The following is a 27395-nucleotide window of genomic DNA, read 5'->3' as shown; positions in this document are numbered from 1 at the left end:
ATCTAAGGAGAGCTCTTTGATTCCCTGGGGAAAGTAAGTCTTGATAGAACACCCTTAACTGTTTCACATAACTGGTTAGGTAGGACATGTTTCCTTTCATGCCTTAGTGATAAGGGGTTTGTCTGCTTTCCTGCAAAATAAGGCATGTAGCTGCATTTACTACAACATATCTTCTCAGTTGTAGCAATTGTTTGAATTCACTAGAAAGATCTTAATCTTTGTTTTAAGATTAAGGGTTTTTTTCTGGATGTACCAAATGTAAGGGATTACTCACTGCTTCAGTGTGAAGCATGACATCAACCACTGTGTCTTCCTGCACTTTAGAGAACTGTCAAAAGAGCAAAGTGCATCCATTCAGGAAAAGACAGTCGGTAGTTTCTGGAATGAGGAATCTCTCTTTCTGTTAGACTACTTGACATTTCATCTGGAATTGAGGATTCACTTTTTTTTCTTTTATAACAAAACTGTTTCTTCTGCTTGAGTTTCTGCTATAGAAAGCAGCCTATCCCTTTAAAAGCCAGTAATTTTTTTTGGCTTTGTTTTCTTAAAGACGACTTAATGTCTTGCACACTTAATGCTTCCACTTGATGGATGAGAACAGGGATATTACACAGCGCTACATTCAGCGTGCTTAAATGCATTTTTAGACAGCACACTTTAAGTGCTGTGGTGAAAGTGAGTTGAAAATGAACTGGATTGGGGATGTCACATTCTCAGTTTGTTGACTTTAATTTGGAAACCTTTATTTTAAGCTTTAATCCTTTGTGATACTTAGCATCATGTGTTCTGTATTACTTTTATGTTTTTTAATCTCTTTCAAGTTGATGAGAGTTCGGAAATTCAGTTTACATCCCTGATCTTACTATTTTATTCTTTTTGCAGCCATCTGATTCTACTCACATCACAAGTGATGATGAAAGATTTCTTCATAATCTAATATTAGAAGAAAGGCATAAAGAGAGTTTCACAGCAGTTGTCATTACAGGTGTACAACCAGATCACATGCAGTACTTGAAAAACTACTTTCATCTTTGGACAAGGCAGCTGGCGTAAGTTGGTGATTTAAAAGATTTGAATTAAAAGTGGGCTACTAACAAAGTCAAGTAATTATGAACTGCTTCTTTTTTGTACTTTGACATTGGCCTTATTATTTTTAAGGCTGTTAAAACTTCAATTAGCCTCCCTATCTAACCAATTTTACAGAAATTAACACAACTGAATGGGGCACCCCCAACCAAAGATGTGATTTGATGATTAATACATAATCCACTGTAATTCTTACATACATATCCACTGTAATTTTTAGTAGCCTATTAATTTAATGGTGTATTACTAATGTAAAAAGTTATTTATCTAATTCCTAATAACTTCATCAGTTACTTTGCTCACAGCCGTGCTCCTAACCTTGGTACCTAGCATTGTGTTTACAGTTTTAGGGGATCTTTTGGTTGGTTGACTTTTTTAAACAACAATAAAAGAAGGTACTGCTCTTCATCCCAGTTTAAGAGAGAGAAGGATATATGACACTATCTGCTCTGTACTGTAATAATGTTGTCAGTGGGCCTGCAGAGCCTGGAGATACCTGTGAATAGTTTGGGCTTACCTGTTATGATGATGGATCCATCTGTGAATGTAAACTGAAATACAGAGGCCTAGACCAATATTGAAAGCTGGCAAACTACACAACTTTGTTTTCAAACTATGATTTCATTTTTGTGATACCTATAATCTGATAATAATAGATGTACTTAAAAGAGGATTAATATAAGAATTAGGTAATATCTTACTATGTGAAATATCATTCAGTGTTGCACATAAAAACTTGTTGCTGAAACCATTTTTAATGTCATGAAAATATAGGGTACATCTACCTGCAGAGGATAATTTAGATCCCTCATTAGCTTCCAGGTGCTCATCCAGTTAACACTCACACTTTAGTGTGTGTTAGTTCTTTCCAACCATCTCTTGAAGTGAAAGAGCTGCCTCTGTTTGAGATGGAACCCAGGTGCAATTATTCAGATATATGCCCTGTAGCTGTTACAGTAAAACCACTCACTTAGCCTTCCAGTGCTACACAGTCCTGTGTCACTGTTTCAGCTGTAATGGCCCTTTCCCTCAAACACTTCCCCATTCCCTTCTGCCATGCCTTTTGCCACACATGCAGGGTACCAGTTTCATTCCGCTTTCATGCGCTGCAGCACAGCCCTCGTTATTGTGGATGCTTTGAAGTGGAGATGAACCCCTAAAATAACAATGTCTTAAGGCCAGGAGACTGCCTTTTGAAGTCTGGAAGAAATGCACACAAAATACTAAGCAGTTTGGACATACTATAAAATCCTGAGCAATGAGACCAGGAGGAGCTTTTTTCTGGGAACCAAGATTTCTCTTTGGGGAACATTTAGTGTAGTGGAGGTCAAAGATAAGTAGCTATAAACTTGCAGGTGCATTTGACTTTAGTCATGCATTCAGTCCCCTTGACTAGTACAATCTCATTTTTCTCCAGACCATCCCCCAGAGCTTTAAGGATACAGTCTTTGAAGTTGGAAGAATTAGCTAGCTTGCTGAAAAGTTGAAGTAAATGGAGTTAAGTTCCTCAGTTTTCTCAAATTGCATTTCTCTATGAAATTATTTAATCTATTTGACCACATGGATTTTTTGAAATTTCTTAAATGAGGAAAAATGCCAATTAGAAAGCAACGTTTACAACTGAAAAACTATTTCTATTATGCAGATCACGTCCATGACTCCTACCTATATTCAAATTTATGTAAATAGAGTAAAGATAGCGATTGTTTGTTACATATTTCTGTTACTATTAGATGATTGATATAAAACTGATATCAGAGACAAAGTGTGGAAACATTTGTGGCTCTAGTTCTGATTTCCAGACTGCAAGACAATTTACAGTAGTTTTTTTTTTAGTTTACCCTTTGATGTAAAGGATCTGTAGCCAGATAACAATTGTAACAATTGTAATTTTTTTCACTTACTCATTTTTTTTCAAATTTGTTTCCAATTATTTTACCCAAAAATTGGTCCTAGTGTGATTGTGCATGACAGAGATGAGAAGAATGAAAAGGAGTCACTCCCTTTAGTAAATCTTTTGTACCAGATATATGTTGTCAAGGAGTTGATTTATAACAGTGCAACAAACCAGTTATATTATAATAAAAATAAAAACTTATTTAGATTTTTTTAAATTATAATGTGCAGTTTTTAAATTTCACTTGCTGGTTTGTTTTTTTTTTCTGAAATGTATTTCAGACATATCTATCACTATTATATCCATGGACCAAAAGGAAATGAAGCTAATGCTGTAACAAAGGAAATAAGCCCTTTCAACAACATCGATATTCAGGTAAGAGATTTTATACATGTGAGTCAAAAGTCCTCTTTAATGCCAACTTATTTTATATTGTGCCTGTTTGTCTGTAATAATGCATTTTAAAATACAGCATTCAAGATGTGTATGTAGTTTAATTTTTTGAAGTAATTCTGTTTAGTATTGCAGTGTAGGAACTAACTCCTTTGCTAACAGTCAATTGTCAAAGTGCTTATTAGTATAAGTCTTTTTGCTTTAAGGAAAATCAACTTGTTTTCCTTTTTTCCAGATTTCAATGTTTGAAAAGGGAAAAGTGCCAAAGATTGTCAATCTGAGGGAGATCAAAGATGACATGCAGACATTGTATATAAACACTGCAGCAGATAGTTTTGAGTTCAAGGCACATGTTGAAGAAGAAGGTATAGTTGAAGGCATCATCCGATACCATCCCTTCCTTTATGATAAAGAAACATACCCTGATGATCCATGTTTTCCATCAAGTAAGTGAAATGTTTTGCTGCTTGTCAGTCCTATCATAGACAGTCCTACTACTCTAAATATTTTAATGAAATAAAAGCAGAACAACTTTAGGTTGAAGTGTAAATATTACCTGGTTTAGGTTGTGACAGAACAAAAAAGTTCACATTCTTTTGGATGAACAGATCTTGTGAATTGTCTGTTGTGGTAACTCATTCCTGTAAACTTAATCTTTGGCATACCACCATCTGATTCCAAATTATAAACTCTTATGGAATGTACTCCAGTTGAAACTTTGCACTTTCTTGATTGCATGTTTGCTCCAACAAAGTAATAAAATATGAGCAGTTGATTCAAGAGATTTTAAGAGATACAGATTCAAGAGATTATAGTATCGAAATACTGCAAAGGACAACATATAGTCTGAAGTCTTTAGTTTAAAATTTGTTTTACTCAATTGTGAGTTTTCAAATGCTAGGGGTTTTAAAATTCCTTGTGCCTTTTTTTTTTTGACAAAGCAAATCTTGAGTTAGTTGGGACAAGATTTCATGATACTAGAAGAGCATCAGTTGAAACGAAGGAAAAAGTAACACTCAAAATTTTAAAGTTTTGATTTGGTAACATTTAACTTCCATTTAGAATTTTTCTTTACCTTCCTTAGTTTTTCTGCTTGGTATTTCTAAAACAGGAAAAAAAATGTAATATTGTATGTAATGAGCTTGATATAATGTGCGTTGCTTCTGTGCTGAATGTAATAACAATAGTACTTCTTCATTAAGTTTGCAATGGGTTTTGATATTACATTAGTTTTTTAAGGAAATATATTCAGGAGACTATCTTTCTTTTTTTTTTTTAACAAGGATTAAATGATGATGACGACGATGACTGTTTTTTAGTAGAAAAAGGTGCCAGAGGAAAAAGGCCTATTTTTGAATGTTTTTGGAATGGAAGATTAATACCATACACAACTGTGGAAGAGTAAGTGGTGATGTGTTTGTACGTTCTCTTTCTATAACGTAAACCTCTCTTTATGAAAAAGGATTGTAATGACTTTCTCCTTTTAAGTTTTGACTGGTGCGCTCCTCCAAAGAAGAGAGGATTGGCACCAATTGAATGCTACAACAGAATTTCTGGTGCATTGTTTACCAATGATAAGTTCCAGGTCAGCACAAACAAACTCACTTTCATGGATCTGGAGCTGAAGCTAAAGGATAAGAATACTTTGTTCACAAGAATCTTCAATGGACAGGTAATTACTGCATTCTGTTAAGTGTTTCTTCTTGGTGAAGTTCAGTGCATGTAATACAGAAACCTTTGCTTACTGGTTATTTCTTCATGTCTCTCTGGTTTAGTGAGCAGTAAAGCTGAATCTTTAAATCTGAAAACTTAAGACTCAGTATTTTTCCTTTTATTTTCTTGAACAATTACTTTATTTAGTTGTTACATGTCAGTATTTGTGGAAAGACCCTCTTCCTAAAGGAATATGGCTGCTGGGGGAAGCACTTTTTTTTGACTTGAAGTGTAGCTTTCCTCGAGTTTTTTAAAGTTTTCAGACTGAAGAATCCTTTTTTTTCTTTGCTTCTGTTCCTGTGTTTGTTTTTCTTTTCTGTTTGTTCTTTTTGTGTGTGTGTGACTTTTTGGCTTTTCATTTGAGTACAGTATCTCTGTACTCTTACAACTGTTCAGGCTTCTGATGTGGTCAGATTCAAATTTTATAATACATTGTTAATATGTAATTATTTTGTAATCTCTTTATAGGAGCAGCGAATGAAAATTGACAGAGAATTTGCTCTGTGGCTCAAAGACTGTCATGAAAAATATGACAAACAGATAAAATTCACAGTCTTTAAAGGAATAACTGTACGTACTGATGTATTATCCAAAAGAATGCAGAGCCCTTGGACAATGTATGCTGCAATAGAGTGGGATGGAAAGACATACAAAACTGGACAGCTGGTATGTTAGTTAAACCCTATGAAAGGCAGACACTGTGCATTTGATGCAGAAGTAATGAATTAATTGGTGTCTTCTGCTTATAGGTGAAAACTACTAAGACTCATCCAATATTCTATGGAAGCATTGAGAAATTTTACTTGTATGGGGACCATGATGGGGATATATTTGCCACTGGGGGAGAGGTTCAGATTGCTTTGGTAAGAAGAAATACAGAAAGGATTCTCACAGCTAGTGTGGATATTAAATCTTTAAACATAGTCCCTTGTCTGACCTGATTAAATTACTTTAAGTAACAGTAAATACCTTTAATGTAATTTTTTACAATCAGCAGTCTAGAAATACTCAACTTGAGCTTTAATGTGAATATATTAAAATTATTATTCATTATGAACAGTCTGACTTATTAAGATTTGTGTATGGAATAAAGTATCACAGTTAACATCAACAGTATATTGTGCATCCATTTGTAACTCTTACGGTTTCAGCAAATTTTAAAACAGTATCTTGTAGTTTTACCAGGTAGTATTTGTTAGCATATTGCATTATATCTGTGTTGACTTGTTTAGTCCCTTGTTTGGGAGGTCTTTCTCATCTGACATATTATAAAGTCTGGCCACTTAAAACTGCACTGAATTTTTATTTCAGGAACCACAGGCATTGTATGCTGAAACGAAAATTATTCCAATCTCAAAACTTGACAGAACAGTGTCTGACAAAGTTGTTAAAAAATACATAGAGGATGAAATGGCTAGGTAAGCACCAAGTAACAATTACATAATTGTGGAGTTCCTAATTATAGTTTTTGTATTTAATCGGGAATCAAACAAAGTTCAGTTTTATTCCCAAATGGGAAAGCAGTCAGCTGTTTCAGTAGAAACCAAAAAAAAAAAATATAAGCCAAGAAGAAATAGGTTGGGATTCGGTTTTTCTTTCCCTACCACAAAAATAGTTTCACATGTATTTAACTAAAGGTAAATTGCACTTTATTTTAACTTACTGAAAAAATGTTCACCCTTTTTTTTTTCTATTAGACTTCCTGATAAATTATCAGTAACATGGCCTGAAGGAGATGAGTTGTTACCAAATGAAACAAGATTTGCTGGTACACCCATAGGTATATTTTTTTCTTCCAAATACTAAAGTATTAAACGCCAATTAAAAAATACATTGTGCACCCTTGTTAAAAAGACAAGCATACAGAAATCTCTGATCACTTTCAATTCACAACATATTTTAAAAGTCTGTCATCTTTCATTTTAAATTCAGGAGCATTAAGAATAGAAATTTTAAATAAAAAAGGAGAAGCAATGCAAAAACTTCCAGGTACCAGCCACGGAGGTTCAAAGAAACTTCTTGTTGAACTCAAAGTTATTTTGCATTGTGAGTATTTCATTATATTTAATTGTATCTTTATTATTTTTAAAGTGCATAATGGATAATAAGGTATTTAATTGTATAATATATGTATATATTTAAAATACATATTTGAATGTGACAAATGGATGTAGTAGTTAGACAGTATTCCATCAGTTCATGTAGCATTTCAAAGCTACTTTTCATGAAATGACTACTGCCTCAATACCATGTATTGTCTTAATGCTGTATTTTGATTACATCTTCTGTCACAAGTAAGGAGGGCCTAACAATTCCAGCCTGTTCTACTTAACCTGCATAAGAACATGGGTAAAATGGATAATGTTTCTGTAGTTCATGTAGCAATTTACATGAGATGCATAAAAGTGGGGAATCAGACTTGTTTAGTATCTAACATAAATTCACTTCAGAATTTTTAAAAAATCAAGGGGTTTTTTTGATTTACTGGTTTGTGGTTTCCATTTTGTGGGTACTTCACTTGATGTTCTCACATTGCATTGTTAAGAATTGCGTTCTGTCCAAGTTTTGTTTTGTTTTGAACACAGAATTAGAACACCAAATTCTCTGAAAACTCCAATTCTGCACATGTCAAATGTATTTGAAACTTGTAGAAACCTAAGATCTTCTTTCTTTCCATACACCATAAGCAATTCCTTTATCTGTTAGGAGTTGTAAAAATAGCTTTATGAGCACTGAGGTTATTGTAGTGGTACATGTCAAGGAAACCAAATTGAAGTATCTTAGCTACAGTTTAGTGCACGTGTCATGAGGCTACATGTGGTATTTTAATGGCTCTTGTTCATGGGAGCTGGCTGCTGTGCATGACCATTGTCCAGCATAGTGTGCTGGGGCATAAAGAGGTTGGAATTGAACAAAAGCTGTTCATTTGATCTAGATTATCAAATTGTCTCCTGTCAGCATGTGTGACACACCAGCGTTTTGCAAACTTAATGAGATAGGGCATCCTGATCTCAGGAAGTATGGACTTGAGAGAGACCTGGTGTTTCTGTTGTTCTGTTTTGTCAGGGTCGTTCTTAGGATCACTGAAAAGTCTGCCTTCAGGACCTTTCATGTCTCCTGACCCATTCATTGATGGAAATTTGTACTTTTAACTGTTTCTACTACTTCCTGTGTTAGCTTTTTTTCTCTACTCAGTTGAAGAATCAGTAGTGTAATCCTCATCTTCTTCACCAGAACAATGAATCCTAAGTGATGATTTGGGCATAGCACACCTAGCAAAACTCAAACCCTTAATTGTATAAATGAGAGAAATGTGGTTACACCCATACAAAGGCCAAGAGCAAATATAATGTACAAAAAGTTTCTCTTCTCTTTTGAGGAGTGAATACTTGATGAACTGTAGTGTGGTCTACCAAGAGACCTGAGCTATGAGAAACCTGATCTGTTACTGGGCAGTCTTATTATACAAGCTTCAATTCAAAATTAGGGTTTGAATTAGGGTAAGGGAATGATAAAATCTTGTTGACAGCTCTTACTTTATCTTATGTATGCCATTTGGTGCAAGGACAGGGTCTTGAAACTGTTTTGCTTAGCTATAAAACAATTTGTATTTCTACTGCATTTCTTTTTATTCTGTGTAGTCTTATTGCAGTCACATTCTATATTTTGAAGTGTGTTTCAGTGGAAAATAAAAAGTATTACTACCTCTTGACACTTCCAACAATAAATCTTACCTTCTGTATTTATCTTAGGTTATAGAACCAGTCACTAAAACTGCCTCAGAGTTTCAGTGTGTTATTTTTTGTATATGTCTTAATTCCGCAGAGGTTTATAAAGACAGATAAAACAATTTGGAGCAAAACAGGAATTTTTTTTTTCCAGTTATGTTTCCTGTCAACTGCACATTTTTATCATTGCTCCCATTTAAGCGGTTTTGCTACAGTCATTTGTCAGTTTGATCCATTGCCAGCATGGAGTGCAGGGTGCTCATAGTTACAGGGAATGTACAACCAAAGAGCTAACAAAATTCAACTTTACAAACCTGCTTCTTTCAGTGCAATGTGCCTGAGGCTAGCAAGTTTTAATTAAAATAGGATTAGACAGGGAACTCATTTGTTTAGCTGTGATCATTGTGTTTAGTTGTAAACCTGAATCAATGTTAGTTAGATCCAGAAGTGATAGTAATACTAAATAATAAGTGATGCTAATGCTTGAAAAAGTTAAGAACTATGGTGTAAAATTTAAATACATGAGCTAAGTGTTTGTTTTGCAGCACCTACTGAGAATAAAGAAATAATTTCCCATATCAGTCAGCATGGAGGCAAGTGGCCATACTGGTTTAAAAAAATGGGTAAGTTGCATATTCATTATCTTCAGTTTATTTGTAATTTTTTTTTCTTTCTAATTGTACTTTTATATCTGTTTAGAAAATCTTCAGAAACTTGGTAACTACTCCTTGAAACTGCAAGTAGTGTTGAATGAAAGTAATGCAGACACTTATGCAGGAAGGCCTCTGCCATCTAAAGTATTTAAATTTACTATTGTAGGTAAGAATTCCCATCTTTTTTCCTACTTTTAGTGTTTCTGTTTGATTCATATTATATCAAAATTTGTCCTGTCGTAGTTGAGACATGGTTTTCAGCACTGAAAAGTAGCATTTGCATGTGAAATTTGAAGAATTTCCAGGAAACAGTGGGGTTTTGTAGTAGGTTTTGATCTCATGTGTAATGTGTTGGCTCTGTGGCAGGCAGTTTTACATAAAAAATAAAGCTCCTTGATGTGAACTTTCCTAAATGTACGTTAAAAAAACCAAACTTAAACTTCATTAGAATCCCCCCTTTTCCACATGCCATTGACATAAATATTCTTTCATAAAACTAGTATTCATTAGGCCAACTTTCATGCATAAACCACAGAAGTGCATTCAAAAACAGGTTATATGTTTAAAATAAACATGTTGAGATTGAAGTCTTTTTTAAATTAATTAATTAAGGAAGAATCCGATGCAAAACTAAATTCTCATTTGGTTGTAATGGATATGTCTCTTTACTGCAATGCTTACTAGAATACTCATTTCAGAAAGGGTCAGTGTGAAAGGAGAGGTGGTGAGGTAGCCTAGGAGGGTTTAGACTTTCCAGAGCTTGCTGATGGTGACAGTTATTGTTGAGTGTTTGTGACTGAGAGAACGGAGAAGGCCAACAAGGCAGATACTGTGGTGGGAGTCTGTTACAGACCACCCAGCCAGGATGCAGAGGCAGATTAAATACATAAACAGCTGGGAGAAGTGTCACAATCACTAGTCCTTGTTCTTACGGGGGACTTCCTCTTTACCAGATGTATGCTGGAAATATAGCACAGCAGGAAATGGTCTAGGAGGTTCCTAGAGTCTGTTGAAGAGAACTTGCTGAGCTGACACAACTGGCAAGGGAGCCAGCTGCGCAGGGAGCCCCATCTCCTTTGTGACTTTCTCTTTGTGAAGAGAGAAGGACTGGTGGGTGGTTGAAGGTTTTATGACTGAGCATATCAGTCATAAAATGGATGTTTACAGTGTTCACTGTTCTTGAAGTAAGGAGAGAACTGTCACCTTGGACTTCCAGAGAGCAGGATTTGGCCTGTTAGGTGAGTGGTTGACAGAGTCCCTTGGAAGGTAGTTCTGAAGGGCAGAGGAATCCAGAAAGGCTGGAAGAAGAAGAGCAAAAAGGAAGTTCACAACCTGAACTTCAGGAAAAGACTCTGGCCTCTTCAAAGATCTGCCTGTTAGAGCACTATGGAAAGAGGCCCTGGACAGACTGGAGGCCCAAGCAAGTTTGTTAATATTCACAGTCACTTCCAAGCTCAGGTCTGGTTCATCACAATGAATAGAAAGTCAGACAAAAATTCCTGGAGTCTTGCATGGATGAACAAGGAGCTACTGGCAAAACTCAACACAAAGAAGTATACAGAAGGTGGAAATGGAACCAAGTAACTGGGGAGGAATACAGACACCATCCAAGCATGCAGGGATGGGGTTAGGAAAGCCAAAGTCCAATTGGAATTGAAAATGGAATCACTAGCAAGTGATATCAAAGTCAAGAAGATAGACTTCTTTAAATACATAGGTGACAAAAGGATGGCTGAAATAAACATGGGCCCACTGTTGAATGAGGCAGGGAACACAGGATGTGGAAAAGTCTGAGATACTGAAATTGTCTGCCTTAATATTTACTAGTAAGACAGACCTCAAGAATCCCAGACCCCAAAGACCTTCCCTTGGTGAAAGGTCTGGAACAAGGAGGATACACCCTTGGTGGAAGATGATCAGGCCAGGGAATACCTAAGGAAACCGGTGATACCCAAGTCCATGGGCCATGATGGGACACACTCATGAGCCAGAGAGAGCTGACTGATATCCTTATGAGGCCACTCAATTGAATAATCATGGCAATTGAGAGAACTTCCTGATGTTTTGAGGAAAGCATCACTCCCATCTACAGAAATCAGGAAGAGGACACGCAGAGCTACAGGCCAGTCAACTTCATCTCAGTGGGAAGGTGATGTCTGTGGGAAGGTGATGGAGCAACTCATCCTGAAAACCATTTCCAGGTATCTGAAGGACTAGAAGATCATCAGGAGTAGTTAGCATGGATTCACCTTCGGTGATGAAAGGACTAGCTGGTAGATATTGTCTACCTAGACTTCAGCAGGGTTCTCATCAGTAAGATCCCATAAGATCCTTACAGAGAAGCTCATGGAGTTTGGACTGGATGAACAGAGTGAGGTGAATTAATGAACAGTGAGCCCAGAGAGTGGTGATCTGTCTAGTTGGAGGGCAGCAAGTAGGGGTTACCCCAGGGGCCAAAACAGGGTTTGAATCCTGCTCAATGTCTTCATTCATGATCTGGATAACAAGAGAGAATGTACCTTTAGCAAGTCATCCTGATAACACAAAACTGGGAAGAGTGGCTGATACACCTGAGAATTTGCCACCATCCAGAGCGACCTCAACAGGCTGCAGAAATTGGCTGTCTGGAGCCTTAGGAAATCCAGCATGAAGGGCGAAGTCCTGCACCGTGGAAGGACAACCCCCTACCTGCCACCCAGGTATCTGGAAAGCAGCAGGAAAGGACCTGGAGGTCCTGGTGGGCAGCAGGTGGACACAAACCAGCAATGTGCCCTCACAGCAACAAGCAGCAACAACTTCTTGGGCTGCATTAGAAGCCGGTCAAGGGAGGTTTGGTGAGGCTAGCTGGGGTACTGTGCACAAAACTGGACACATTACATTACAACACACAGACATGGATATTCTGGAGAGAGTCTAGCACAGGCCTCTGAAGCTGAGAAAGGGACTGGAGGGTGCTGAGGCAGTGAAACAATTTTCCTAGAGAAGTTGTGGTAGCCCCACCCCTGGAAGCGTTCAAGACCAGGTAGTATGGGACTCTGAGCAACCTTGTCTAGTGGAAGGTGTTCCTGTCCACAGTGGGGGGGGTTGGAACTGGGTGATGTTTAAGGTCCTTTCCAACTCAAAGCATTCTATGATTCCATGATCTCTTACCTGAAAAAAGTCTGGGGGAGCAGTGACTGCTTTGCCTGAAGATGACTCATGGGGGTCTTACCAATGTCTATAAATAACTGAAGGGAGTGTAAAGAAGGTGGAGCCAGGCTTTTTCCAGTGGTGCTCAGTGACAGGACCAGAGCCAAGGGGCACACACTGAAACACAGGAGGTTCTCTCCAAACATCAGGAAATAGGGGTTTTTTTACTATAAATGTGACGCAGTGGTGGCACAAGTTGCCCAAGAAGTTGTGGAGTTTCCTTTCTTGGTGATATCAAAAGTTGTCTAAAGATGTTCCTGGGCAGCTGACTCTAGGTGGTGCCATTTGAGCCAGGGGCATTGGATAAGATGACCTCCAGAAAACCCTTCTGACCTCAGCCATTCTGTGAACTTTATCTACAAGAGGGACAGGAAGAGGGAAAGAAAAAAAAGCTAATTTCTTTGCATTTAATATCAAAATGGTTATTTTTGTCACAATTTTGGGAGGTACAGCTAACATCTGTTTTCAGAAGATCAAAGCGGGGGGAAAAAAATCAATGTTTTCTATTTCTTCCACAAAAGAGAGGCTTTGAATGCAAATTCTTGAGGCAGAAAATAGTTCTTTGTATGTAGCATATTTTTCTAATAGTTTCTACATATTGGCAGAGTATAAAGAGGTGTTCTTGTATGACAGTAAAGGAAAAAAAATGTTTGGCATTACTTCAGAAGAGTAGTTATCTAAACATATGTCTGAAAACATGCCATGGAAGGCTCAAGATGTTTCTGTGAACTTGCAAGTAAAGAAGAGGAAAAAAAAAACTTGTTCTCTGAAGAAAAATGAACCTTTCCTCTTCTTTTATCTCTTTATCAAAGTGAAAAGAGAATCTTACTATTTTCCAATAGTAGTGTCACTTCCCCCAGTATGGCAGCATTCAGTTAAAGATTCCTTCAGCTATAACAACTGAAATGAACAAATCTCAATGGAAAGGAATAAAACTTTGAAAAACTGATTTAGCTAATAGTGTTTTGCAGAGATAAACAAAACTCTACAACTTTTGTGAAAGTTGTAAAGCTGGTAATGTTTATTACAGCGCTGGACTGAGAAACAAATTATTCTATTTCTCTAACAGAAGGGTGTCACTGAGTGTTTATAGTTGTTCTTGATATGCTAAAAAATCACCATAAATCCTGGTTAAAACTGAGCTTTCTAAGTCAATCTGCTAGGTTTGTGGTTTTAGTTCAGACATGTTCTTTTGGCAGTTACTCACTTAAATATTGCAGAAGTTATTCTACTGTTACTTTCTCAAATAATTTTACAGTTTTATCATTCACTTAAAATGACAAATAAAGTTGTAGACACTGTAAGGTTGAGGTCTTTCTCTTGTTATAACCGGTAACTAATTTTGGCCAATACAAGATATCTGTCGTCTCATGTGCAAAGGAAGCTCCCTGATAATGGACACCCCTAGGTTGTATAAATAGTTGTTAATTTGAGTTTGAAATTTTTTGGTAGGATATTAATTTACCATGTAGCTCAGCATGCATTGCTTCTTTTTTCAAAGGTCACTTGGTCAAGACATTTTGTTTCCACAAAATTATCTTATCATCTTATTACCACTGTTTGGTCTTGTTTGCTAGTGCCTAATTGGAGGAAGTGTAGTGGGGCCAGGTTTCACAGGAAAGATACACTCACGTTTCTTTTTCTAATACTCATCATTATATATCTTTATTTCTCAAATTTGAGGCAGTTGTAGAACAAAAATGTTCTGTTGCATGAATGATTTATTTTACCAGAATTAAAGCAATTGAATATTTAGGAAAAGCTGTCCACACAGAACTTTTTCACTTTCAGGTGCTGTATTGGTGTTTTGAATACTTTGGGAATTTTGACTATCTTATTATGCTTCTTATACTGTAGTCTCCCACTGTTATATTTGAACCATTGTTTCTATTTTAGCGTAAATTAGAAAAAGAACATAAGCATAACTTTGGTTATAACAGTATTCTGAACAGCCTGTTTACTTTGTGTCTGAAGACCTCTTGACTTAATTGCAGCCTTAATCAAGAAAAAGCCAAGGAGTGCACATAATTCTTTCTCAAAATGTATTATTCTTTTCTCTTAGAGGGCAAACCAGAGAAATTTTTGGTGGGTGTCTTGGAGCTTCCTTTTCGAATTGGAGTACCTTTTAGTATTCCTTTGGAATTGCAGGATGAATTTGGTCATACAACACACTTGACAAATCGCATTAGACCAATTCTGGAAGCTAGGTAATTCAGCCATCTTTTTTCTTTGCCTTTTCTTTATATGACAATAATATAATAATACTTTAGGGTTTATCTGAATGATATTCTAGCAATTTCTCACATAAATTAACTGATACTTTTTCCTTTTACTTTCATAAGAATGTCTGAAAGTATAGAAAGTATCTTGTATATTAAACACTGTGTTTGTTTTTAAACTGGTTCTCTTGTGTTTTCTATATATTTTTCTAGTGGATTAACACTGAAGCATGACGACATACCTGTGGCAACAAAGTGTGTCATTAAGGGTGTTACTGCTAAAGGCTGTGTAAATAGTTGCCAGGGCAAGGTAGGCTAATAAATTTAAACTTTAAGTAGCATATTAAGAGACAGAGAAAATAATGTTTGTGTGAAATGAATTGTTAAGTTTGGTCTGCACTAATGACTACAGATATTTCTTGGGATATTTTTAAATTATCTTTAAGAGCTCTACTTGGAGCAATTTGTATTTCCCATACCTGCACTCTTTTCACAACTGATGGGACCTGGAGCTAGAAAGGCTGAGCAACACATGGATGTATGGTAGAGTGTACCCAGCACACTAAATCAGCTGTCTTAGTTTGAACTAGTGCTGAGATTGGTTTAGACCAAATCATCCTGGTGACTTTTGCACTGAAAGATGATAGGGAGCTAAAGAAAATGAAATCTTACATTCTTAGTTCAGATGAGAGTAGTAGCAGCTAATATGCAGGGTGTCTGCTCAAGCTTCTTTAATTTTTTTAATAATAAGTTTCCACTATTCTTGTTGCACTTACACATTTATGCTTATCCACTTACACACTTATGTTATCTAAAGCCAACCTGTTACTGATGGATTCTCAGCACCTTGTCAAGCTTCTGCTTTACTGTAAAACCCAAAATGTACATTCCATGTTAAAAAGATTTTTTTCATAAAACAGATCTTAATGCTTTTGATGAATATAGATTTAAATATTTTAAAAATATTTTTTAAATTATTTACAAGGCATATTTACACAGTATTTTAGCCAGGTCCCTATCCTTTCATTTAGTCTGATAGTCTAGTATATTAATGACAAAGCTAGGAGATGAGGTATCCCATTTTACTGTTGATATTGTTGCTTAGAAAATAGTAAATAATGTTGCTGGTGGAAAGATGTATGAAGAGGAGAAACAGCATATATACCTGCTTATTGAAAATTAAAGGGTGTTCAGTGTAGTAAATTTTGTAGGTAAAGTTCATAATCTAAGGTGAAGGGCAAGAACAATGGCATAAAATGGAGTGGATTATGAGAAATAAAGTATATAGGAGCAAATGTGCCAGACTTTGGCAAGAGATAAATTTGGTGAGGGGCAAGACCAAGAATCAGTTAGGGAATTTGCAGTATAGAAATAATATTGTACCATAATAATTAAAAAAATTATTCTTATTACTATTTTTCATTTTCTGATTTTAATGTGAAAATTTGTTTTAGTGATGCAGTTTACAGCAGTTATTTTTCTTACATCCTTAATCAAAGATAGATGGATAATGCTAGTGATGCCTTGCTAAGGAATAACAAACACAGAACTTGCAGACCCTTATTTTAAAACTGGTTGTTTTTTTTTAACTACTGTATTTTTCCCCCATTAAAACAGCCTCTAAGCAGGAAATGAAAAGTTGTGACCGCTGCTTTTCATAGTTTCAGAATCATGTAGTTTAACATATAAATCCTGAATTGAACATCTCTGGTTATAATAACACGGAAAAGAGGTTTCAGTACAGGAAAAAAAAGAATCTTTATTTTTTGTAGCACTGCAAGACTATTTCTAGGGGCTTCTGAAATTAACATATATACAAATTGACATGATTATGTGAAACTAATACATGGTTTTATTTAAGGTTAATAATTAAAATATTCTTTTCATTAGAACTTTAATCTCAAGATTACTCTTCCTGGTTTGAAAGAAGATACACAAGTCATTAAAATAAGATTGCAGCCTGGTAAGTATCCTTAAAATATTTAGTGAAATTCTGTTAAATTTTATTCTGACACTATTAACGAAAGCTTCTCCCAAGAAAGTAAAATATTTAGTGAGGCATAAAAAAGGATTCAAGTGATGACTAGAAAGGAAATAAAGCCAAGAGCATCTCATTCTTGGCAGGAGTATCATTGTACTCACAGTACAATCTTATCTACTATTCTAGGGGCTGGAATATTGCTTGCTTATTTGAGATACATTTTTGTCTTTTAATTACTTTAAATCTTTTTCTAATCTAGCACCACTGAATGAATGAATTTCTTATCTTCTTGTTTTTCTTTAGCATTAAGACTTTTAACCTGTACTAATCAGTATTGACCTGTTCTCTCTGCAGAAAACCTTTTATGAATGAATAAGTGGTCATTCAGTTTCTTAACTGAGCAAAGGGGGATGCTTTGGTAATTGAATTGTGTCTGAAATTTTTATGTTACATGAATTTATCATAATGCAAGACAAGAACATAGAGGTCTGTAAGGACACTGCCCTTACCAGAATTTTATGCTTTCTGGATGTCTTGATTCAGAGGAGTCCCTTATATGAGATCTTGTTATCCCTTGTTACCTGGGTTTTTCTGGATTTGGGATATAAAGTATAGTATGAAAGCTAAGTTTTGGCCTCCCAGATTACCAAACTTCAGGCTTGCTCATCTCATTTTGCAGAGATACTGTCTTCTACTTTGTAAGACCAACAATGCACAGTTTAGTCCATTAATCTTTATCCTTTGAGGAGTTAAGGGTTTATGTAGAAAACAGTGAAATGATTGGACTTGAGACAGACTGTGTTGTGTGCTGCTGTTATTTACCTTGGACTATTATTTACCTTCGTCCTTCATTTTGCTTTCGACAATGTAGAGATGCTTCACTGCCTCTTTCCTCTCACTTGAGTTAAATCCTTGGCTTTGTAAGCTGGTTTTTGAGGAAGGAATAATTAAAGCTATTTCAGTCTCATTCTTCAACTAGTGAGTTTGAAATAGAAGATTTAATAAGTCAAGCATAAAGGATGCTTCTGAAAAATTACCATCTTTGTTCTTTCAGAACCTATCTTCTAATAGTAATCTATTACTTCCTTCTCTTTTTAAAAACTTATAAAATAAGTCTATCTCCTGTAACACATAATTATCTGAATAGCTTCACTTTCTTATCTAAGTAATGACAACAAAATTTTCTTTTGCATTTTTTTGCATGCAGATTGTAGCTGTGATAGCTTTGGCAATTAATTGGATATCTCAACATTATTTTTTTTGTGTTTATCATGTCACAAGAAAGCTCAAAGTTTCTTTTTTGATGAATCTGAATCCATATAATATGTAAACAAAATTATATCACGTGTTTACACCTTGTATATTCTGAATTTCATCGTGTTTCTCTAAGGGTTATCTACTAAGTTCAAAAGGTTGGCAGATGGTATGTGTTGAAAGACAGAAAGTCTAGAACATGTCAGTACAAACCAACATATATACCTGAATTGTTTGAAATGGTTTGTTACCACAAATTTCTTAATAGCATGGCTTTAAAATCTCTGAGATAGCAAATTTAGTGTCTCACAAGTTATCCAGAATGTAACTATTGTTCTGCAATTGTGCATTTTTTACAGGCCCTCCTCGTCAATTGAAAGTAAAACCAGATTCAGAAATTCTAAAGATTGAAAATGGTACAGCTTTTCCCTTTCAGGTTGAAGTACTGGATGAATCAGGAAATATAACAGCACAGCCAGAGTTGATTGTTCATTGTAAGGTAAACTTCATTTCATAGTGTGCCATAAGGATTTTTATTCTTGCCTTTTAAAGGGTTGGAAGAAGAATCTGTGTTGGAATCTACGTAGAATTTAATATCTTTAGCAATGCTTTTCAAGTTTCTACAGCTTGCTAGCCATAACTGTGACTCTCTTACCTCTTATGTATTATGAGCCATTCAGTAAGTTTTAGAATCAGTGGAACATGACCTTAGAAAAGGAGGAGAAAATTATGTGAGGATATATAGGTTCAATTTTAAGGCACTTTAGACCATATTTATCATATACAATGTTAAAATTTATTCAGAAAAATAACTTCAGAAAGCTTACTTCTGGTATTTATAAGTTGAAAATTCAAGTCTAGTGCCTAATAATAATATTAGAAATTATCATAAGCACCAATATAAGCTCAGAAGGGAATGCATATCTTGCTCTGACTTTAGGAGGTAAAAAAACTTCCCCTTTTGGCCATCTTTTTTGGTCTCAGGAAAGTGACTTCCCCAGTTCTAGTGAAATCCAGCAAGGGTATATAGAAGTGTTTCCCCACTGCAAAATAGGCTGCATTCCATTTGCACTTTATATGGGTCTGTAGACTGGGTCTGCAGTGATATGATGAATGTGATGTTTAAATTCCTTTAATGTGTGATGTTTAGTAAATTACTCCATAAGTTAATTGAATTTATTGCATAATGGCAGAAGAGTCTAATTATTGTGTGTTATTAAAGCAAGTGAGTAGATAGTATACTTTATTTCTATAACTTACTCCTTTCTCCCACACATCTCTTATCACCTGCAGAAAAATACAGGTTCCAGTTGTTTCCAATTGTCTTACAGTTGTTGGAAAACTGAAATATATTATTTTTTTCTGTAAAGAATTATATATATATTTGGACTTTGCAAATAATCATTTCTGAAATAATCATGGTAGTTCTGTAAAAGAAACTTGATGTTTAATCTTACATTTTCAATAGTTTTTAGGTGCTTCAGACCTTCCTGTGTATTCTGTGGACTGCAGTAATGGAGGAACAAACATTTTAACTGGTCCAGTTATACATGTACAGAATATCAAAAAAGACCAGATACTGAAAGCAAGGTTTGAAGTACTTGTAAGTATTGGTTGGACTGTTTGGATTAACAAAAGATTGAAAAGTTTATTGTACTATCTTGCCAGCATTTTTTATGAATAAGCTTAGCTCCACCAAAGTTAGTGGTATCATAAACCTCATAATCAAGTGGCTACGCTTTTTTATCGCTAGAAAATAATAAAAAGGCAAAGAGTTTTTTCCATTTTTTATTCACTTCTAATTCTATTTGTTAAATCCATGAGGTGTTTCAGAAATATGCATGTTTTCTGGGATTTTTCTTCCCCTTTTTAATTCCTGGATTGTTTTCACAAACTGCCCTCATTGCATAAACATTTTAGTGTAAGAATAGGTATGGCAATCAATAGTTTTTTGTAGCATTTCAGTTTCAAAGCTCATGAAGTATGAATTTTTTTAAATACTGTTGAACATTCTAGTTCTCTGTCAGTCAGGAGAGTCATGCTGCTTGAGAAAATAAGACCTGTGTGTGTTTTACTCTGGAAAATGTGTGAATAAATACTAGTATGGCAAAGTGAATTATGTGAAGGAATACTTAGGATTGCGCTTAAGAAGTATTTTGTAAATTTTATAACCTACTATTTCTGGAATAGAAAAAAATCTAAACAGCTAGCATCAATTCTAGTATCTGTTAAAAGTTGTAAGTATATTGGCATATCTTTTTGATTTACTTTTGACAAATCAAGCTGATTTCATGTTTGTACACCTGGTCATACCTGGTAATTCTGCGTAGAGCCATAGGCTATTATGGTGTTATGTGTATGCATATCTAAATTTAGTATCTTAATTATTTGTCTTTTTTTTTTTTAATCTATGAATAGAATTGCAAAGATGTGCCACCAGTGGAAAAGATTATAAAACTTCTTCCTAGCAGTCATGTTGCAAGACTACAGGTCTTAAGTATGAATGGACAAAAAGCTCTTCAGATTAAACATCAGGATGAAATCAGTTGTGTTGCTGGCCAAGTCATGAATAAACTTATATTTCAGATGTATGATGAAGCAGAAAGGGAAATACCCATAACTGCAGCTGCTGCAGAAAAAATCAAGGCAAGTACTTTTGAGTAAACAGCAGCATAATATGGGGGAGAAACACAAAGCTGATACGCTTAAGATCCATAAATGTCAGACTACTAAATAATATTCCTCAAAACTGTATTAATAAACATGGAAACTTAACTCTCCTTTAAATTATTTTTAAACTATTTTTATTAATTAAATGTCAAGTAATGCTTCAGGGTAATATTATGAAAAGCAGATTAGTATTTTCAGTGCTTCTCCTAAATGCATTAAATAATTATCACGTAGTTATAATTCCTCAGATCCAGGGCCTTCCCAACATTTAGGAACTTTAAATAGGCATGTTCCCCATGAAGGCTTGCTTGCCTATCTTATCCCCCTGTCTTATGTGTGTACTTATGTGGAGTCTAAAGTAAACAGAGAGATTCACCAAATATATGACACTTGTATCTTTTCTAACTCAGTGATGGAAACCTAATGTATGTTTTGATCTGCTTGTGGTTTTTTTTCAAGTAATTGACTGTATTTCAGCAGATAGCATTGGTTACTGCTGGGAAATGTCCAGGCTTCCCATTGAAAGCTGCCATTGCCTGCCTGTATGTTATATCAGCATATTTAGAGCATATTTAATATGTTATATATGCATATTTAGCATATGCATTTTGAAGCATATTTATGGCTTCAAGATGCATTATGTAGCTAGTCATTTATATTTAGCTTTTGATTAACTTATAACATTTTAATTTTAGGTCAACTGGACACCTAAAATTGACAGAGAGCTGTTGATGCAGGGATTATTACCAGATGTAAAAGTACCAACCTCAGTAAAAGATGCACGCTACTGTCTAATTACTTACCTTGATGAGCATGTGTCTTTGGAAAGTGCATTCACAGTCAGGTTTGTTCATTTGGTATATTTCTTTATTAACCATGTTATTGGCATAGCATATAGATCTCTTTACTTTGGAGTAAAACAAAAGTTTTATTTAGCTGAAATAATGAAAGCGGTTGGCAAATTAACAGGAGAATGTCAACTGGGGAAATGGGAAGGGTTTGTGTAAATTTATTACATGTGAGAACATTATCTGTGTGAAAGACTCCATTGTGATTACTGACTTGCATCCACCCCTATAATCACTTGTGTAAATATACATACACTGAAGAAGACTATTGATTTTTTTCTAAAGTTGAAGTAAACATTAGCTCAAAGAATAAGGTGACTGAGGAGAAAGAAATATCCCTACAAAATTAGTTCTTACCTGGTTTCTCAGTCAAAACTGACAGGCTGTAAATTGAACTTTAAAATTACCTGTTTATCGCTCTCAGTGAGTTTAAGACTTGTATCTTATAAAGTTTATTAAGAGAAATCTCATTCTAAATTACTTCAGTGTTTTTCATGTGATTTTAATAGGTTATAATTAATTAATTCACAGCACTCTGATGCCAGGGGTAAATTTGCAGCAATTAGTCATTTCACAGATCTGCAGTAGGAAAATAAAATACACTGCATGACAAAGCATTAAGATTCTTAAATATATTTATCATGCCTGCTATGATGTTATATTTACTTTATGAGAGAAATAAGTCAATTTTCATGTACTCAGACCAGTTCCTGATGAACCCAAACACATTAAATGTAAACTAAAAGGCTCAAACACACTGCAGATGGGTGAAGAACTGCAGAGTGAAATCGGTAAGTTGTTTGCATATTCTTCATTTTCTTTTAAGATATATTTCTTTGTTAAGACTGTTATATATGTATAGATGTCATCAAGAGTAAATTACCTTCAACTACTTTAATATAAAAAACAGGTTTACATTCTCATTCACAGAAAGATGTTCAGACTTCTGAATTGCCCTTTTACATTTCTGGAGTTACTCTCTGATGAAATTTGCCTCTTACTTTGTACATCAGGACATTCATCACGCTTAGTTAAAATAGCTCATAATTTTTCGTTTAGTTCATGTATTCTGAAATCTCAAAGGCTTAACAGCATTCAGACTGTTGCTAAGGCATGGACTTCAGAGGAAGGCATGTTAGGGATCAGTCTTCTTATTCTTTGGTTTCTGTATGCAGTTGCCACATGACATAGTGAGAAATTAAAAATTCTTTCAGTATTGGAACATTAAAAGCTTGAGTGTGAATAAAGAAAGCACATAGAACAAAAAGAGATAGAAAAAAAAACAGGTTGAAAAAAACTTTCAATTTTAAGATTTTTTTTCCTTTTAATTTTTGGTAAGAAATAATCTTTTTATTCAAAGAAGGGGGTAGCACAAATATGGGATATAACTAAACATTTGGTTTATACCCACAAGACTGGGTGTTCTTATCAATGTGTATAAAAACCTGAAGAGAGTGTAAAAAAGTTGGAGCTGGGCTTTTGCTAGGCATGTTCAGAGACAGTAAATAGAGGCAGTGGGCACCAAGTGAAACACAGGCTGTTCCCCCTGAACATCAGGAAACACTTTTTCACTGTGAGGGTGACTGAGCACTGGCACAGATTGCCCAGAATTTGTGGAGTCTCCCCCCTTAGAAATACTCAGCAGCTGCCTGTCTGCAACTGGCTCAAGGTCGCCCTACTTGAGCAAGGGTTTTGAACCAGGTGACATCCAGAAATACCCTCCAACCTCAGCCTGTCATGTAGTGATAGTTATTTGAATTTTTTCTATATTGTGTCTCTATGTTGTGTATGTTTATATTCCATATGTTGTATAATGTTTTGTTAAAGCAGCTGCTGAGGTGATCATCCTAATAATCATTTTAATCATCGTCATCTTTCTTAACAGATGTAATGATTACAGATCAGTTTGGAAATCAGGTTCAGACAGTGACATCTGCATGTGTAAATTCCCTAGGAGTTTCTGGGCCTGGACTTGATAAATCAAATTTGAAAATAACTTGGCAGGTATTTATAAGATGTCATATAGTTTACTCCTTTGTGGCATTTGTGTGGTAATTGTCTTAATTCTGTTACATAGAACTGAACCAAAAATGTGGAAAGGTAGTCAAATTACATGCTAGTTGGTTGCTTAAAGCATTAAAATTGTATGATTGTGTTCTAAGGAGCACAGCTGCATCTGTTAAAAACCTTATCACTGCTGCAGCTGTAAAATGTGGAGGCCAGTTAACTCTGTGCTTGAGTGAGGGTTGCTTTGTTTCTAGGTCATTGTTCTATATGTTTTCTTCTATCTTGCTTTTAGTCTTCTGTATTTTTTTTATGTTGGTACAGTTGATTTTAAGATCTTTGGAAGAACCTTGTAGAATGGACTAGTATCTAGCCCTTTTAAAATACACTGGATATAACCTGAAAAACAGGTTTCTGAGAAATTCTTGAGTTTGAAATGTGTCACTTCTTACTCATGAAGTTCATTTAAATTTAAGAGAAGGAATCGAACTTGTAGTTTAATTTTTAGTCCACTGTCTCACAGTAAAAATACCAAACAGTATTTATAGCATAAATGCTATATTGAAAAAATACTAATAAGTTTTACTTTGCTTTATTTGTTCTTAATAAAATCTTCTTTGTTTCTCAATAGGAAAGTACTCAGACAATGAAAGTAAAAGGTATTCGATACAAACCCTGTTTACTTGGAAGCAAAGAATTGTGCTTTGCTTGGCGTGAGTTTTCTGACTTTATCAGAGTGAATTTGGTAGCTGGATCCCCAGCTAAATTGCAGCTTGTGGATTGGCCAGAGTTAGAAAAGGTAAGTTGAACAATTTTGCTTTGAAAAAAAAAGCATCATGGTCTCTAGTCAGGTATTTTAATTCAATTTTTAATGCAATAGCTATCTACATCAGACTTTTAAAAGTAAACTTATTTTGGAGTAATCTAACTCATATGTGTATGTTTACAACCTTAAGTACTGTAAACTTTATTCTGTCCCATTTGCCTTTCTACAGATAGTGTAACTTTTCTGTGGTGCAGTAATTTTACTGTGGGCTGGATCTTGACACCCATCTTTCACTGCTGTTTTCCAAAGATACAATCCTTAGTGGTAGTAATGGCTGGCAGCTCATCTCTCTGTCTCTTACTGGGGTTTTTTGATGTTCAGGATGTAGGATGGCAGTCCCAGATTTACTTCAGTTTACAAGTGTTTACTGTCAGAAAGTAAACACTTAGAGACAATGGAGTACAAGACTTAATGGAAATGGCTGGAGATTTTTGGTGCTGTCCATCTATTTGCCTTAGGTTTTTAAAATGATTTTTCAGTGTTTACTTTGGCTATTCAAAGAACAATGCTTAACATCTTGCAGAAATCAGAACAGAAAATTGAAAGCAGAAAAAAGAAAATTGTCTGAATAGAGGACAGGAATCAAGATTGGTGTTTTGGGAAAATGGCAAAGGAGGTTACTGAAGAAAATTAAACAAAAGGTCCTGGAAGTTGCATAACTATTTTTGTTCTGTTAGGCAGCTGTTTAAGTATATCAGAAAATAAAATTTTTAGGCCATAGCTCTTCCTACAACAAGAACATTGATAAGGCCCTTCAGAATCATGTCCTTCCTTTTAGTCACATCACCCTGAGTACCCCATGCCATTTAATTCAAGTAGTGCATTTTATTCTAAAAAGAGAATACAAACAAACTCTAGAAATACATGCCTGCATACCATTTAATCATGGTCTAGCTGTTCTGAGAGATAAATAGTATGGGAAAGGTGGACACTGTTGCTCTGGGGATTCCTGAACTGCTGTGAATGTCCAAGATATGTACAATTGATTATCATCATTTGAGAATCATGTATTTGTGTCTCTTCCAGCCTGTTGCAGTGATTAATGGTAGAGAATTGCAGAGGCCCCTTATTGTTCAGTTGTGTGATCAGTGGGGAAATCCAACTCCTGAACCTAATGTCAAAATCATCCTTACAAAGAGTAACAACTTAAAGGTAAGCATTGGCCTTATTGGGTAAACCTTGTTTAACACAAGTTCTGTTGTCATGTCTATGGTATGTTACTTTTCAGGACATTTTTGGAAATTTTAATAAAATATTCTAAGAGCACAAAAGAATAACTAATCTAGTATAAGAACTGTGGCAACAAATATTATAAACTGGTCCCAGGACAAAAATCACAAATATAACAAAATTCAGATAGGACAGGGTCTGAGTACAATTCGAATACATTCCAGATATTCTACAGAACCTTTTTCCAAATTTTGCATGCACATCACACCACCACATCTCCCATGTTATCAGAGGTAATTTACTGAATGATAGTAATGACAATGGTACAGTCTCAACTAGCAACCAAATAATTTTTATCTGGTGGTTCTTTGATTTTGATTCCTGAATGTATGACTTACTGGTCTGTATGTAAAGCTGGTCAGCAGGTTTGGGCCCTACTTGATTATCCTGTGAAAAGCAGGATAAATGAAATTAAAGCAGGATAAATGAGATTAAAACAATGAGGATGCAAATCTAGCCCAGATTTAAGTGGTTACTGTCTGTTCCATAAGTGAGGTATGAGTATCAGATGGTTTTCACATCAGTCTGTACAAAGGAAGGACTTTGACAGAATACTCCATTCATTAAAAATTTATTCCTGTGTTTGAACAAAAAAGGAAAGTCAAGCTGTCAAACATTCCTACCTGTCATTACAGAGACTGTTACATTGAATATATATATTATCAACACAGGATATATTCATCCACCTCTGGACATAACATTTTTTCATTCAGGACAGGTCCTGTTCCCTTTTTATTTTTGCTTGCTGTCCATTTGCATTCCTCAATTTTCTCAGAATAAACAACAACAAGCCAAGAACCTTCTTTTGCTCATTCTGCCAAAGCTGTGCCACAACCTTAGCTTTTGCCCAATTTAACTATGCTATTATTACTTTTTTAATTGGATATTTTGAAGTAGATTTCTTGATATCCTGAACATTTTTTTTCTGTCTTTTTTTACTCTCTTGCCATAGAAGCCTGCCTCACGGTTTGGAGATTTTTTTCTTTGCACCATCTACTGTTTTTGTGATGTCAGCTGAAGCTCACTGTGGGTTCTAGTTATTTTGTTCTTGAGAGAAGACACAACCTTGGCAGTAGCACTGTGTGATTGTGCTGCCTGGTCAAAGAGACGTTGTGATAGCGTGCTGTGTCTTCTCAGATTTTTTGCCTTCTTCCAGGGAGCACCAGCAGCATGTCTTAGAGTCCACATGTTCTTTAGCTTAGTGGGATGTGTCCAGGACAAAGTGCTCTGAAAGCCAAGGTTGAACATTGTTATAAAAGTGTTTATTACAGCATGCTCTGCCTTGGCATTTCCAATAGGTTGTATGCACAGTCTCCCAAAAGAAATGAGAAGATTTTGGGAATGGAAATTCTCAAATAAGATGTTCTCTATATTTCAGATTCCACCCTCTAAGTCTCCAAAGCCTGATACTATGCAGTTGTAGCATGTGCTCCCTGTACTCCTTTATCTTACAGATCCAAAACTGAGTAAGACTGGAGGAACTCTGTAACAAGCACTAAATAGTTTGTAGAAAGTTTTGGATCTGAAAATACACTCAGATTAGCATCTCCTGTGGATGATACGATAGCATCAGTAGCAGTTTAAAAAATAACATTTATAAAATATTTGAATATATTAATGAAGAAAAATATCCTAGTTCAGATGAAGTGATTGCTTTTAAAATGTGGTTGAGAATTTGAACCTTCTTCGTTAATATTGTCCTAA

At 35.3% G+C, this 27395-nt stretch overlaps 1 protein-coding gene across 1 annotated transcript in view; it reads left to right on the top strand.

Moving 5' to 3' along the window:
- Window positions 1-27395, top strand: part of SMCHD1 (structural maintenance of chromosomes flexible hinge domain containing 1) — a 68942-nt gene that overhangs the window by 19410 nt on the left and 22137 nt on the right. Inside the window, exons 8-30 of the mRNA XM_054630772.2 lie at window positions 883-1049; window positions 3265-3358; window positions 3612-3822; window positions 4660-4777; window positions 4865-5048; window positions 5558-5755; window positions 5839-5952; window positions 6401-6507; window positions 6787-6869; window positions 7022-7135; window positions 9363-9440; window positions 9517-9636; window positions 14722-14866; window positions 15092-15188; window positions 16769-16841; window positions 18473-18612; window positions 19582-19716; window positions 20532-20759; window positions 21479-21627; window positions 22334-22422; window positions 23517-23635; window positions 24267-24434; window positions 25488-25613. Of these exons, the coding sequence (XP_054486747.2) occupies window positions 883-1049; window positions 3265-3358; window positions 3612-3822; window positions 4660-4777; window positions 4865-5048; window positions 5558-5755; window positions 5839-5952; window positions 6401-6507; window positions 6787-6869; window positions 7022-7135; window positions 9363-9440; window positions 9517-9636; window positions 14722-14866; window positions 15092-15188; window positions 16769-16841; window positions 18473-18612; window positions 19582-19716; window positions 20532-20759; window positions 21479-21627; window positions 22334-22422; window positions 23517-23635; window positions 24267-24434; window positions 25488-25613 (3057 nt within the window). The remainder of the gene's footprint in view (window positions 1-882; window positions 1050-3264; window positions 3359-3611; window positions 3823-4659; window positions 4778-4864; window positions 5049-5557; window positions 5756-5838; window positions 5953-6400; window positions 6508-6786; window positions 6870-7021; window positions 7136-9362; window positions 9441-9516; window positions 9637-14721; window positions 14867-15091; window positions 15189-16768; window positions 16842-18472; window positions 18613-19581; window positions 19717-20531; window positions 20760-21478; window positions 21628-22333; window positions 22423-23516; window positions 23636-24266; window positions 24435-25487; window positions 25614-27395) is intronic.

The sequence above is a fragment of the Agelaius phoeniceus genome, chromosome 1, assembly GCF_051311805.1.
Source record: "Agelaius phoeniceus isolate bAgePho1 chromosome 1, bAgePho1.hap1, whole genome shotgun sequence".
Lineage (NCBI taxonomy): Eukaryota > Metazoa > Chordata > Aves > Passeriformes > Icteridae > Agelaius > Agelaius phoeniceus.
This window is presented reverse-complemented; position numbering and strand designations above follow the sequence as displayed.